The 16281-nt window shown below is 39.3% G+C and overlaps 1 protein-coding gene across 1 annotated transcript in view; it reads left to right on the forward strand.

Moving 5' to 3' along the window:
• Positions 1-16281, forward strand: part of Cubn (cubilin) — a 226113-nt gene that overhangs the window by 142971 nt on the left and 66861 nt on the right. Inside the window, exons 38-45 of the mRNA XM_006985936.4 lie at positions 224-408; positions 1670-1862; positions 2184-2381; positions 6227-6373; positions 8418-8608; positions 8745-8928; positions 13857-14031; positions 15174-15352. Of these exons, the coding sequence (XP_006985998.2) occupies positions 224-408; positions 1670-1862; positions 2184-2381; positions 6227-6373; positions 8418-8608; positions 8745-8928; positions 13857-14031; positions 15174-15352 (1452 nt within the window). The remainder of the gene's footprint in view (positions 1-223; positions 409-1669; positions 1863-2183; positions 2382-6226; positions 6374-8417; positions 8609-8744; positions 8929-13856; positions 14032-15173; positions 15353-16281) is intronic.

Here is a 16281-nt window from a genome sequence, read left to right on the forward strand (position 1 = left end):
GATGGAATTCCATTCAAGAGCCATCCTTCTCCAGGACCCAATAGCCCAGAAAACCAAAAGGGAAGCAGTATTTCTTTCAGTGGTCAGAAAAGAAATCCCAGTCAATTAAAAGCCCATCCTTTCCAACAATCTTGCCTTTGTTTTTGTTTTTTGTTTTTTTTTTCTCCTTTAATTAAAGAGCAATTCTAAATAGGTCTGATTTACAACTCTGTTTCCCTTCTAGTATTTGGCAATGATAATATTGTGGGAACTCATGGGAAAATCGCATCTCCCTTATGGCCTGGAAATTACCCTCCTAACTCCAATTACAGATGGACAGTAAATGTAAATGCATCTCAAATTATTCATGGCAGAATCTTGGAGATAGACATGGAAACAGCAGTAAACTGCCGTTATGACAAATTAAAGGTGAGTTTCTTTGTGAGGGAGATGCTTATATATTTTGATGGATACAACTGGCAAAAATAAGTCCAAGTTCATACCTATTCAAGTAAATAAAAGACCTGTGAAGGTCCTGTTATGTCATAACTGCTGCTTCACCGTCATCTATACAAAGTAATTCTTGTATTATGTTTGTTATTTTCTATTCTATATAAAATGATTGACTTTTGTCTAAGCATGCCTATTTGCTCTAGTTATGTGTTTATTCTATCTTCTATCCTTGTTATCTTGTTTGTTCTTTTATTTGTTTGTCCTGATTGGTTGTTTTTCTTGAAGCAAGGTGGGACTCTAAGAAAAGTCTTTACTGTAGATAGAAGCCACAGTTACATTCCAAATGGACCTAGGCTAAACTAAACAGCAATAATAATATTTCCCAGAAGTAGATGTAAACAGCACATCTACTTCTATCCCAGGGAAGGGGGCATAGTGCATACTCAGAGGCAGCAGACTTCCCAAGAGAGACAGAGTTGTCTGTTCTCATGGTACAGCCTTAAAACCTGAAACGGTGATATAAAAATAAGAAAATACAAATGGAGATGCTCTGATGGCTTTTATTATCCATGCATTGACTACTCTGTAAATTCCAGAAAACACTAACATATCCCTGAAGGCCACAATCCAATCACTCTTCTTGAAATTTCAGTGCTCAAAGTAGAACTCAATGACTGATGACACAATGCCCAATAGGTGTGGAAATAATTGTGATGTAATTTGAAGGAAATAAGTTTAATAGAGGATTTTATCCTTATTATAATGAAGTTGCTTGCAATTATTTGGAAACTATCATAAGAGAGTCTCTAGTATTTTCAGGCAGATGGAATAGATTTACTAAGTATTTTGAATATGGGGAGCCCCATGAGCTGTGGTTCTTTCTTTGTTATTAGCTCTTTTCTTTCTTAGAGTATGAACCTCTTTACAATAGGTTGTACTTTCTCATCCACATATATGACTGTAAGTCACTAAAAATGCTATATACCACAAACATGTTTATTAAGATAATTCTGCAATGAAGCTATATGGAACACCTTAAATTATTTGTAATAATTCATCTAACATGACTTTCTGTTTTAAAATGAAGTATTTTCTTGATATTCTTTCTAGTCTGATTAAATTATAAAATATAAACCATCCTTTAAATGTCTCTTTTAAATAAGAAAAATATAGATAGTTGCCTAGTTATGATGTCTTATTGTGGTGGTTTTTTTTGTTTGTTTGTTTTTACATGCAGATCTATGATGGGCTTGATATTCATTCCCGCCTGATTGGCACTTACTGCAGTACCCCCTTGGAATCTTTTAGTTCCAGTAGAAACTCCTTGACATTCCAGTTTTCCTCTGACACTACCGTTTCCGGGAAGGGATTCCTTCTGGAGTGGTTTGCGGTAGATGTTTCTGGTGGCACTGTTCTTCCCATTGCTCCAGGTGTGTTTGGTAATGTATTGGGGTCTTTCTAAGACTGGTGTGTGTGTGTGTGTGTGTGTGTGTGTGTGTGTGTGTGTGTGTGTGTGTGTGTGTGTGTGTGTGTGTACTGGTGCCCTTACAGGCCAGAAGACAGGTCAAGTTTCCTGGAGATGAAATTACAGGTGGTTGCGAACTGCCTGACCTGGGTATTGGGAACACAGCTCAGGTCTTCTGGAAGAGCAGGAAGTGCTTTTAACTGTGTCTTATCTCTCAGCCCCAGAGTGCAGCCACTCTGAAGCGCTTACAGGACAAGGGCTTAAAGATGCAGTTTTCTTTCCCCAGGGGCTTGTGGAGGATACATGGTGACAGGAGACACTCCTCTCCTTTTTTTCTCCCCGGGCTGGCCTGGGCAGTACCATAATCATGCTGACTGTACATGGATCATCTACGCTCCTGATTCTACTGTGGAACTCAACATCCTCTCCATGGACATCGAATCTCAGCTAATGTGTGCCTATGACAGGCTGATCATAAGAGATGGTAAGGAACAATGTTGAGATCACTGTTTAAACTCTTACACACAGTCACATTCAGTTGTTTTTATGCCTGTGTACTAGCTCCATATATTTTGTATGGAATTTCATAGATACTATAACCAATAAAACCATCAAATAGAAGAAATAGCTACAATGTCTAGAGAATGTAGGCAGAGTACTATATTACCTATCACAAAGTCCGGGATAGCACATTCCTCCGAGAAAACAAAAGCCTTTGGAGGGGAGACAGAGTCTGGATTTCCATGCTGTGCTAAATTTTTATTGATATAATGAAAATAGATATTGACATTTCTACTTATAGCTTTAAGATCCAAATGAAAAACCAAGAAGTATCTAAGATAGGCTATGTATCCATTTCCCCTGAATCTGTATGTAGAATAGATAGAAGTGAGAATGTTGTGGTGTTGCTATACAATGATGAAGGGGCATGAACTTTGATACTATACAATACACATACAATTGCCCTTCACACTCGGCATCAACTAAGCACAAAAGGACAATAGGGAGGCAACATCATCCATACCAGTGCTTCTCAGTGGCTCCCAGAATACCAGTGTCAGCATCACCTGGAAATGCAGATTGTCAATAAAAGCAAAGATGTTTGACTGTAATATTCAAGAAATTGCTTTCTTATACTCCCATCCCTACAAAACCTCCCAGTGAGAAACATTGCTTGGTGGAGATGCATATCTCAATCTGTAGAGACTGAGCACTAAGAAATGATCAATCATGCTCTCATAGACCTTTTGTCCTGTGAACAATTGGCATTCAGCACATGTCCAGAATACCTCCTCTTTTCTGACATCAAGGCATTCAGTAAATACTAAATTTTATTGTTATAGTGTAATTCAATGGATGCATCCTGGCACACACAATTCTGAGTGTTCACAATACAGTTAGAACCTTTTAGAAATCTTCAGGAGGGAAACTGCATCCATGGAGAGTAGCTTTCTAGTTCTTTGAAAATCACCAGCTACTGAGTTGCTTGTCTTGGAAGCCTGAATTCTAAGGCGTACTGTCTTTCTTTTGAATGACCTATACAAGCCTATTTTATCATCTATGAAAGAGATGAATGCTGCTTCTGAGGGCTTCTCCCCCAATGGCTTTTTATGATTCTTTGAAAAGACATTAAATGTAAAATTCTAACAAAAGACCAAGAATTTTGTACATACAGAATCCTTTAAGCTTCACTTTACTTAAGTAGACATTGCTGGCATGTTCTATCCATTTTCTTGCTTATAGGGTGAGTTGAAAGAGCTCAGAAATTGTGCTTTGTGCCAAAACAACAAAAGCATTTGGATCAGTAGGCTAACAAATGCACATGGGTCCATTTTGTTCACACCCATGAATAGATGGCTCATAGCTTCCTCCTTCTTCACCTGCTTCCTTGCTTCTTCACAAAAGCACGTGTGGAATACCTCTGTCAGTTGTTGGGTATTTTGAGTAGTTTGTCCACTTGCATTGTGTTAAAATTATGTGGAATTACAATGTACTTCCTTATTATTTTACTTATTTGGATTTTTGTCCCACCAATTATTTTGCTTCTGAATAGTAGGCATGTTTGATATTCTGAAGCAAATATATGAAGTTCATTGACCACAAAACAGTGACACAGACATCATGTGCAATTGGTCAGTCCTCATAAATTCTTGTCACATGGCACAGGAAGGGTCCTGCAGCAATCCTGGGAAGAAAGTCAGTCAATCTCTCAGCTAGGATTCCTTTTTATTGTTTAAAACAAAATCACTCTCTTAAGACAACACACATAAAATTTTATGTACTAAACATTCTGCCAAATAGATTTCATAGAACTATCCAGAGTATAGAAAACATTTTTTGAAAGAAAGGAAAGTAAGAAAGGAATAAATGGAGGGAGGGAAAGAATGAGACAAGAGAGGGAGGGGAATATTGCATTGGAAGTCTGTGAAGTTGGACAGGGATAAAGAGTTGATAGGGCACTTGGCCTAGCATTCAAGAAGCCCTTGGTTCAGTTCCCAGGGCCACATGCACTTGTAATCCAGCACTCAGGAAGTGGAGGTAAGTGGATCAAAAGTTCCAGGTCATCTTCTGCTACTTTGTGAGTTCAAGGTGAGCCTGGAATACTCAGGAACCTGTCTAAAAACCAAAAATAAATAAATCAGAAATTCCTTTTTGTAGTTTCATCTTGTAGAAGAAGTTTGGAGTATTTAGAGTTAATCTGCCAGGGTTAGAGTCATTGTTGACTTCTTGCCCTTACATATGGTAACCAAACTCGTGTCCCTTCTAAGACTCCTTTTCTGGTTATGATAATAATACCTACCCAACTGCTTTTGTGAAGAAAAATTAGAAACCATATGTAGTAACTATTACAATAAATGTCAGGTTTTTATAATCTTATAATTATAATTTTATAATCTTAGTACCTATTTCCACATCTTTAAGACAGTAAGGCCTAGGGAATCATCAAACTATATTCTAGACCTGATGTTTATGACTCTCAGGCTTATAGAGATGGGTTTTTTGGGGGAGTCTAAAATTAAAATGTTTAGCATTTGGAAGTTTATCAAAATGCTCCAGAATTAGGTTTGGAGACTAGAAAGATGAGTGAAGAATACTATTTTATAGTTCTTAAGTTATTTAACAACTAATGAATGAATTAAACAAGTAACCATGTAGGGATAAGCATTGTTTCACCAAACTGTCTGGGGTGGTACTTAGAAAATAAATAAAAATTAGTAGACAAAGCCTAGTGTCATTGAGAAGTAAAACATGTATTGTCATAAATGAAACAAAATTTGGTCGCTTTGATAGTTACAGAAAAAGTCAACAAAAGTTCTGTTCCAAGCTTCTTCAAGAAGTCCAAATTTATAACTGCCAGTGTATTGATAATCACATAGAAAGTAGAAACTGACTTGTCAGTATTTTAAAAATACATATATATGTATATTTATATACTTATATATAAACATCATACAAATATATAACTATATTTATAATACGTATATTGCTGGTTGTGTAAAAGAACACATTTCCTCATGTCTCAAATTTTCTTATATTTTATAAGTTTAAAATCTGCCAGTTTTCTGCCATTATTATTTTCCCAGCCAAGGACTCTGAGTCTGCTATAATCCCCTTTATCCCATTCAGCTTCTGGCTGAGACAGCTGACGGTTGGTTTGATGGAAACTTACACCCAAAGGAAGCAAAAGGAAAGGGGGCATACAAAGGTCTGACTTCCTTTTGGGTTTCTTCCTGGGGACCACGCTTGCTGGAATCATCTTTTCTCATCCTCCATATAACCATGGTCCTTTTATCAGAAAGCAAAACAAAATTTAAAAAATACCAAAAAAAAAAAAAATCATCTCTGGGCTGGGGAAATAGTCACATAAAGCTTCCGTGCCTCCCAGTGAAAGATCTGTGAATGTGAGTCCAGGTCTAGGCTGAGGAACCAGTCTTTCTCTCTCCTTGGATATTTGATCTTCAGCCATCACAGTAGCTGAGATCAGAGCCTCCAACTCCCACTCACATAAACATGACCCTTATCCCTTTCCAGCCTCAGCTCCTCTCTTTCTGACTTCAGTGCCAGGAAGAACCAGCAGCCAGGAAGACAATGAGACTTGCCCCAAAGGTCTTTATCGAAAAGGGTTAAGGAAAGGGCAGGCAGACCATGGCAAGCTGGAGCCAGAATGATGTAGCTGGCTGTCCCTCTTATTGAGAACACTAGTATCTCCTAGGAGCCTGGGTGTTCTGAGACAAATATGTGAGTAGTTTTGGCTGGGCTGCAAATGATTGTGGAGTGGATTCTTGTGACTGTATTTTTCACACTGACATTTTCCTTCTTTGGTCACAGGAGACAATAACTTAGCCCAGCAACTGGCTGTTCTGTGTGGTAGAGATGTTCCCGGGCCCATCCGGTCAACTGGAGAGTACATGTACATCCGTTTCATCTCGGACTCCAGCATCACTAAAGCCGGCTTCAATGCCTCCCTTCACAAGAGTAATGTGGCCAAACATTTGCTGCTTAATTTCCTCCAGCCCCTCTCTCTTCCTTTCCCCCTTCCTTTTTGTCCCTTTCCACTCCCCCTACTCACCTTTCTTCTCTCTTCTCCCAATTCTTTCTGTCCTCTTCTCTTTTTCTTATATTTCTCCCTTCTCCTCTCCTCTCCCTCCCTTCCTCTTTCCCTTTCTATCCTCTTTCCTCCTCTCCCCTCTCCTTCCCTCTCTTCTCTCCCCTCCCCTCCCATGCCTTCCCCTCCCCTTCACTTTCTTCTCTTGGCTTTCTACCTAATCATATCTCATTTTCCCATATAATTTGTTCCTCAGAACAAATTATAAATCAAAAGTCACAGGTACCAAGTACTCACACAAACCAGAGTTGTCTCTGTACAGGAGCATCTCTTGCCCTCAGGTGTCTGAGTGGCACCTCTCACTTCTGTAAGAGGTGTGCTTGTGGAAGACACAAGAGAAAGATCTTTAAAATAGTTTTTACTCTAGCTAAGGGTTGGAACTGGGAGACAATACATATCATAGCCCATCTAAAGAACTATAGATACATTCTGTCTTCAGTTTAAGAAGTAACCAATAAACATTATACAGGAGACACCTTCATGAAGGTTTTGGTTGAAGTCATCCACTTGAGTGTGGAAGAGCCTGTAGCTCTTGAAACAGGGTCTTGATTCGTCAGAGGATGTCTGTGGAATATGAAATGCTCTATTGTGTCATATCATTGAGATTTCTCAGAACCTGACAGCATGTGAAATCTAACAATAACTTTGAAGCTAAGATAGATTAACATTAAAGAAATTGTCTATGGAATATTGAAGGATAGTCACGTATGAAAAATTTAATTTTAAATGGAATCATAACCTAATATTAAAAATAATCTAGTAGTTCCTTCCCTGTTTATATGTAGCTCTTATATGAATGGTGCAATCGAAGGAAAATGATGTACCCTCCACTCGATGGAAGCAGGCTGTGCAGGGAATAGAGAGTGAGCTTTGGAATTAGAGCTTGAACAGTTATCTGCCTCTGCAATTTAACATGTGGGAAGTGTCTTCATTTACTTGATGACAGGCTGTCTAGCACTTGACAATGACAACTTAAGGTCTGCTTTACCTCTCTTCCTCAACTCCCAATGTCCAATAGGGAGATAGCACATCTCATTAGATAGATACACAAGCAGATAGATAAATGATAGATGGATAGATAGATAGATGATAGCTTAATGTTAGATAGATGGATGGATGGATGGATGGATGGATGGATGGATGGATAGATAGATAGATAGATAGATAGATAGATAGATAGATAGATAGATAATAGACAGATAAATAGATCAGTAGGTAGATGGATGTATGGATGGAAGGATGGACAGGCAGGCAGGCAGGCAGACAGGCAGACAGATAGATATGTGGATGATAGATAAACAGGTGATCTCCAAAGCCTTTCTGTTCCAGAATAAGTCTGCTCTGCTTCATTCATAATCTCACCAAGCTACTTTCTGAAATGCTCATGCTACCTCATCTATTCTGAGTCCCAGGGGCACCCCTCTTACCACATCAAGTCTTTATACTGTTTTCTGGATTACAGTGTTTGTCTGTCTTCCCTAAGCTCATCCAGTTTAATTCCTTATTCCACCCAGGTCCCTGCTCAGATATTACCTTTCTAACTTCCCTAGCAACAGACTACATTTCGCCCTCACCCCACCATCTGTCTTTCCCGGACTTACTATTATTTCGCATAGTATACATTTGTTTTTAATATGTCTTCCACCTCTGGGAAGCCAATTTTTGTGAAAGCAAAACTGGTCTTTTCTCCATGACTCACATCTAAACCCCAGCACTGTGAGTATCCAGCAGTGTGTGCCCACTTAGCCTCTAATCATTTCTTATACTTTGATCCCAATTAGGTTCAAATTTCTCATCTGTTACTTGCATTTTAAAAAATTCACAATTGTGGGTCAAAGGTGTGGGGAGAGAAGTATAAAAATCTCATTGTCGATAGCATTTAAATAACTTACCTTTCTTTTTCTTCTTGGGAAGGCTGTGGTGGATATTTGCATGCAGACAGAGGGATTATCACATCCCCCAAGTACCCAGACTCCTACCTTCCCAATCTCAACTGCTCCTGGCATGTTCTGGTCCAGAGTGGTCTTACCATCGCTGTCCATTTTGAGCAGCCTTTCCAGATTCAAAATAAAGACTCTTCGTGCAGCCAGGGGGATTACTTGGTGGTAGGTCATGCTTGTTACTCTTTGTAGTTAACTGCCTTTGCAGACTTAATTTAAAATTCTTAGTATGCAAATTGATAGGACTTTTAACACTGTTTTGCAATATAAAGGATGTTACACAATTTTAATCCCTTCCTAGCTAAGAAATGGACCAGATATCCATTCTCCACCCTTGGGACCCTCTGGAAGAAATGGTCGTTTCTGTGGAATTTATACTCCATCAACTCTGTTCACCTCAGACAATGAAATGTTTGTTCAGTTCATTTCTGATAATAGTAATGGCGGGCAAGGATTTAAGATCAGATATGAGGCCAAGAGTTTCGGTAAGTAATTCCTCTGGGAATTATATCTATATTTTTCCTGAGATTCATTGATTTTTGATGAGATGGAATTTAAGGGAAAAATGCCAAATTTTCTGAGGTGAAAGTCATAGTATTAATAAGAACAGGTATCTATGATCAATCTTGGTCTTAGACCATGCTTCATACACTAACTGTTCAGCATGATGCTTTTTTTTTTTTTTTTTTTTTTTTTTTTTTTTTTTTTTTGGTTTTTTCGAGACAGGGTTTCTCTGTGTAGCTTTGCGCCTTTCCTGGAACTCACTTGGTAGCCCAGGCTGGCCTTGAACTCACAGAGATCCGCCTGCCTCTGCCTCCCGAGTGCTGGGATTAAAGGCGTGCGCCACCAACGCCCGGCTGCATGATGCTTTTTAAGGAGAGTATAGTATAGTTATTTCTACTTTACAGGTAAGTACAATGAGGCTTTGAGTTTTCCAAGTTATTGGTTTTATTTTTTTTTTTTTTCAATTATTGACAAAGTGAATTTTCCATGTGTAGAAAATGAACTTAATGGCCCCTGGACTTCTTTCCATGATGGAGTGCCTAAGTTAAACTTAGTTACAGTAGCGTGGTAAAGGCTATGATTGCTCTTCCTCATCATCATTGTGTTCTTCCTTTGCAGTGAACACTGACCTATGATTCTATTATTACTCATTTAATTATTATTCCTGTATTATTGCATTACAGCAGCCATCTTTATATAATCATCCTTACTTAATTTTGTTTAATTATTTAATTTTATTATGATTATTTGATTTTTATGACATTTACTTTTTAAATAGCATTTAATTAAAGACCGGTGGAGAGTAAACAGCAGAAATAAATCTTTACTTGTCTCCCCAAATTCAATATCATGAATGATTATATGACCTTAATCTCAGATTCTCAAATATGCTTCAAAAGATACATTGATCTTAATGGAACCGTGGTTTTTGTTGTTGTTGTTGCCATTGCTGATACTGCTGTTGTTTGAAATAAGGTCTCTTGTAGCCCAAGGTAGCCAGCAATTTGATCAGTAGCTGAAGACCTTGAATCCCTGATCCTCTTGCCTTGACATCCCAAATACTGGAATTTAAAGTATATGCCACCATGCACAACAGAAACCTTATGTTTTTTTTTACACATTATCTCAGATGTGAGAGAGTTCAGAATGTCAGCATCATTTCTTTATTTGGGAAAAGAAAAGGAAATAAAAATCTCTATTAATCATTCCCTCACCCCAATCATTTAATAACTTGCTCAAGGCCTAAGAAAACAGTGTGTTCAGTCACTTCCTAGTGCACTAAGCTCTGGCACGCAGGGATCTGTTATCAGCTCCGAGGGCAGCTGCACTGCTGTTCAAGGTTGGCATTTTCTCTTACATCTCTGTCTTCATGTTGGGATTCACAGTGAGTTTGAACGGGCTGATTTGACCTCCCTGCAGCACTTTCCTACTTTGTTAATGCTGGATTAATCTTACCTCTGTGACAGTTCAGATATACTGTGTATTTTCTTCTTAGTTCCTTTCTAGGCCCACTGGTCATGCATCTATACTAGTGATCATTACCATCTCCCTGCCTTTCCGCACACTCATGACTGTCCTTAATATTAAGATCAAACAAAGATCTTTTGGTTTTAAAAGCTATTTTGGGGCAGCCCCAAGCAATATGGTCGTGCTTTGCTTGTCTCCAACTTCTTACTAAGCCAGACTTCTCCCTGGCTCTCTTCCCATCGTGTCTACCTCATACCATTTCCCATGTCTTAAATTATGTTTTGTGCGAATAGCTCTTGGCATCACTTGCTGAGCTTTGCACTGTCTTTGCCCCAAAGACTTCTCTTTGCTGTAGTTGATTGAGATCTCTGTGGCCCTGTGCTAAATGTCTTTTATTCTCACCTGATTCATTGGCTTGTTAATTAGTTAGCTAAACATTTATAAAGAGCTTTATACTGCACACACTACCAAATTCCATCAAGAGGCTCCATGCAATGAGGGAGACAGACAAGCAGAGGCAGTTATTATACAACAAGTAAGTTCCAGATGGAGAAATGCTCCAGGATCTGTAACCACAGGGAGAAGCACCTATCCAACTGATGGGACCAGAGAAGAAAGGCGTGAACAGAGATTTGTGCTTTAGCAAAGGACAATGTAACATGAGACATCTCAGCACCAGAAGACAATTCACAGTTCTGCAAGAATTGACTATGTTGTTGAATAGGGTCAAAAGGAGGTGAATATGGTGATGAACCACACATCACCATCGTGATGACCTGATGATGTCAGGGCCATTAGTACTAGTATTCCCAGATGCTTATGGGGAGCCACTGAAAGGTTTAAATCCAAAGTACCATGGCTTGACCAGAACAGAAACATCAACATAACTGCATGATTGGAAGAATGAAATAAGAACCCAGATAAAAGAATTATTCAGAGAAAACTGTTGTGTCCTGAGCTAAGCCAGTGTCAGTAAGAAGGTAGAAAAGAGGCCATGTCAAAAGATGTTATAAGTCAGGAATTCGTGGATTTTCATTCAGGTCTCTTGAAGGTGGAAGTGGAGATAAGGGATGAAGGAGCATGGATAACAGCTAGGTGCACACAAGGTGCCAGACTGACTCATGTTCATCCTAAAATCCCTGAATTATATTCCCAAAGATGTCTGGTAGGCTGTTGGAAAATGGAGATGAGAAGATTGGTCTAGCCTGGACTGACAAAGTGAGGGTTGTGGTTTAAACCATGTGGATATGGGGCAACCAAGGAATTCTTTTGAATGAAAAGCTGGAAAATCCTGCAGAATGATTCCTGGGGCTCTCCAGCACTGTCTGGAAGCCCTGGCAGGAGACACAAGACAGTCTGAGAAAAAATATTGACAGAAGGAGAAGAGTTTGATGTCTGAGAAGTTGAGAGACACAGATGGAAATAAGGACGATGTAGGCAACCATGTAGGTGCTCAGTTCTCAGGAGGCAAAGGCAGGAAAATGATTACAAATTTAAGGTCAGGCTGGTCACGTAGTGAATTCCAGGCCATCCAGAGTTGCATAAAAAGACTGTCTCCAAAGCAAGCCAATACTAAACATGTGAGGTTCATGTGTGGAGTCAGCGGATGATCCAGAGCGATGGTTCTCAACCTTCCTGATGCTGGGACCCTTTACTACAGTTCCACATGCTGTATGTCACCCTCAACTATGAAATTATTTTCATTGCTACTTTATAACTGTAATTTTGCTATACTATGAATTTTAATGTAAGTATCCGTGTTTTCCGATGGTCTTAGGTGACCCCTGTGAAAGAGTCATTTGGTCCCAAAAGAGTCTCAACCCACAAGTTAAGAACTGCTGATCTAGAGTAATAGTCCTCAAAATACTCCTTGTTTTGGGGGCAGGATCTCTTTTGGTTTGCCACTGCCCTGTGTACTCCAACTGGCCAAGCATCTAGAGATGCTCCTGGCTCTGCTTTCTGTTTCACTAGAGGAATTCTGGGGTTACAGATGCATGCTACCCCCACTATACTTCAGGCTTCTACAAAGGTTCTAAGAATCTGAATTTCATAAGCTTTGAATAGCAAACATTTTTACCTAGTGAGTTTTCTCCCCAGCCCTGCTTAGCTTCTTGTTTTGTTTTTGTTTTTAACATATTGAGATCACAGGTCTGCAGCGAGTGAAAGCTCACTGACCTGAGCTTCTAATGGGAAGTTATGGCCTCTTGCATACTTCCTCACTCATCTGAGTGATGGGTATGTATTTATTGATGCAGAAGCACAGCTTTCATGTAAAAGGGAATAAAGGAAATTTTTTTTTTCTGCATTCCAAGTATGAACGACCATGATCTTGGAAAACAGAATCAGGTTATTCTCAAATGCTAGGTTCCAACATAGTAATGATTTCAGGAAACTTTTGTAGTAACAGAACAAAAGAGAGTTCAAGATCAAAGCACATTGGTGGGAACAACAGCCAGGTGGCTTATAACAAAGAAAGGAAATTTCTATTGGCCTCAAGGGCTAATGATGACATTCTTAGCCTTTGGGTTGATGAAGCCAGGAATCTATCAGTATATTTTAAAAGGATTTACCTAATAGCCATGAAAATGCATGTTAGATCAAACACAGGTGGACAATAAGTGACTGTTAAGGAGGCTAAAGACAGCCCAAGATGGTTTGGCTCCAGACTACAACGGTCCAGCTCTACAATCCTGGAAGTTCTAACCAGTCAGTCAGCCTTATAGAATAGTTTATGTGTTCATGTGAGGCTGCATACACTTTGCATAAAAATTTTGTTAGCTTTAGTGAAAAATAAAAATTTCAATTAGAATACATAATTTGGATATGGGCGTTGTGATATGTGTCTATAATCCCAGCTCATGGGAGGTGGATGGAAGAGGTTCAACGATTCAAGGCAACCTCAGTGACATAGACAGATGGACCTTAGCCAAGACTATCTCAAACAGCAAACAAATGGGCTAGAGAGACTGGTCAGTGGGTTAAGAGTACTAGCTGCTTTTCCAGAGGACCAAGGTTCAAGTCTCAGCACCCATCTCACCGCTGTCTGTAACTCCATTTCCAGGGGATCCGATGAGGGCACCAGGCATGCATGTGGTATACAGACATACATGTAGGCAAAATACCCATATAAATAAGGTAAAAAGTAAAATAGAATTTAAAAACAAGCAAACAACACCCCCACACATACACACATTTCAAAACAAAACACCTGACCTAATGAAAAGAGCAGACTAGATGATTTGACAGAATAAAAAGGGACATACATGGTAGCTCATTTTACAGGAAAGACAGAATTTATTTACTTAAAAAGAACATGAAGGTAATTCTGATGAAATGAAGTTTAGAGGAAAAATAAAGACAAATTGACTGTACACAGCAATTGTGGTATCTGATTATGTTCCCATCCACCAGACTATAGATTGATTTAACTGTTTCTTGACAGCCTGTGGGGGCAGTATCTACATCCATGGTGCCGATTCTGATGGATACGTGACCTCCCCCAACTACCCTGCTAATTATCCTCAGCATGCTGAATGCATTTGGATCTTAGAGGCTCCTCCTGGGAAAAGTATACAGCTCCAATTTGAAGACCAATTCAATATTGAAGACACACCCAAGTAAGTCACCTACATTTTAGTGTTCCTCCAACCCAAAGTTAATCTTTTTTTTCAGCCGTCATGTCTCAAGACAACTTATTTCTTCTTTGCTCAGCAGTACCCACTGCCCAGAAATAAAATGTAGAGACAAAGAGATAAGTAAATGTCTAAAGCCCCAAAGCCTTGCCTGGCAGCTACTCCCACCTTGACCCTCAACACATCTTCCAAGAGATATTGAGGGTGACTGTTTGAGATTGATGTCATCTGTTCTTCCTCCCACAGGAAAAATACAATCTCTGTTAGACAGGTATTTTTTTTCTCCAGCCTCATATTGAGTGTCTCAGATAATAAATATCTGCTTAACAAATAAGACTGTGTGTGGCACGGCACTAGAGGCTACCAGTGCCACACACAACACTGAAGTGAGCACTCCAAAATTTCTCAGTCTTATTTGCATCAGGAATCTTGCGGGATCACAACTCAGAGAGCGTGTATGACTGTGCTGAAATCCAAGGAAAACTGTATAGTCTGTGAAAACAAGGCAAAACGACAAGCTGACACACAGATATATGGTTTTTTTCATTTATCTAAAATATTCCTATATTTGCATGAATGAATGCATGTCACAACAGAGCTACTGATCACCACTTTTTTTTGACACTGAATGTGATTTGTGTTTACCGAAACTAGCATAGATTCTCTAGTTTGATTTTATTAGGAAACGTTAGCAAAAGCTTGTCTTCTTTTATAGACATAGTGCAGCTGTGTAGCCACAGTAGCCTTAGTCATGAGGCCTGCAAGAGAGGTCGATCTCTCTCGTGTGAAATATATTCAAGTATCATGTCTGACAGATTCTACTTTAGTGGAATCCATGGTCCATCTGAAATGACTTTCATGTTTGTAAGACAAATACAGAATATGTAAAGAACTATCTCCCAGTGTAACGAGCTGTCTCCTTCAGGAACTCATGGAAGGTTGTATCGTCATTGGAAAAAAATATGGCATTTTAGAATGCCATAAAGCCTAAAGAGACTCAGTCATGTGGTCTTTTAATACAAACATGATGATTAAATATTGTCCTTGAAGAAAGAAGTCTTGACTAACAAAATAAGTCAAAGTAACTGTTTGGTTTTTTTTTTAATTTCTCACTTTCTTTCTTCTAGCTGTTCTTCAAGCTACCTTGAATTGCGCGACGGAGCCGACTCAAGTGCTCCAGTGCTTTCCAAATTGTGTGGGCACACTTTGCCTGGTAGCTGGATATCCTCAAGAGAACTTATGTACTTGAAATTCCAGTCTGGTAGTGGTTCCAGCCAAATGGGATTCAAGGCCAAGTATTCCATAGGTAATGCTTTATTTTCAAGCAGGACAGCAGTGGCACAGGGAAACACTGAGCCTTAACCACACCATGCCTCTCATCTGCCTAATTTTAAGACTTGGAAGAAGAAGGTTTGCATAAACTCACAACATCATCACCAGTTTTAAGTTATTTTATATTAGGCTAAAATGTAATTTTTATTAAAACTTTAGTGTTTTATATTTTCCTAACTTGTGTATAAAAAGTATTTTCAACTGAAATAAGTATAATATACTTGCAAAAAATAAAATTCCTGCCGCGCGGTGGTGGCGCACGCCTTTAATCCCAGCACTCAGGAGGCAGAGCCAGGTGAGTTCAAGGCCATCCTGGTCTACAGAGCAAGATCCAGGACAGGCACCAAAACTGCACAGAAAAACCCTGTCTCGAAAAACAAAACAAAACAACAAATTCCTTAGTGATCCAACAACTGCACTTGGACAATGACTTGGAACACCAAGCATCCATGGAATGGTCCAGCTTTTCCCTTCTGAATCTCTAATGCTAAGCCAGTCACTCAATGAAAAGTACATTGTTCCCCTGGAGTTTGATTTTGTTACTCAAAAAGTGAGCCATAAACACACATAATGAAGATGCACTCCAAGTGATATAATACCACATACCACAAATCACATACAATTTAGTGTCTCGTGGGTCTGAACTCTCAAAAAAACTATGTGCAGTGTGTATTTATAGTTAACCTAGAGAAGTAGACACCAGCAGTCACCAGTCAACTGCTCCTTCCAAAAGAGTGCAGACAGTGTTTGGCATCAGCGGCAGAGGGTACCAGGTGGGCCTTATTACCCTACCAGTTGCTTCCTGGATGATATTTACGTATAAGTAATAGCTCTTACATGCTTTCCCAAGAGAGTGGATGTGACACCCCACAGTCACCTTCCACTTCTCGCACTGAGCAGGCC

The sequence above is a fragment of the Peromyscus maniculatus genome, chromosome 5 (genome assembly GCF_049852395.1).
Source record: "Peromyscus maniculatus bairdii isolate BWxNUB_F1_BW_parent chromosome 5, HU_Pman_BW_mat_3.1, whole genome shotgun sequence".
In the NCBI taxonomy this organism is placed as follows: Eukaryota; Metazoa; Chordata; class Mammalia; order Rodentia; family Cricetidae; genus Peromyscus; species Peromyscus maniculatus.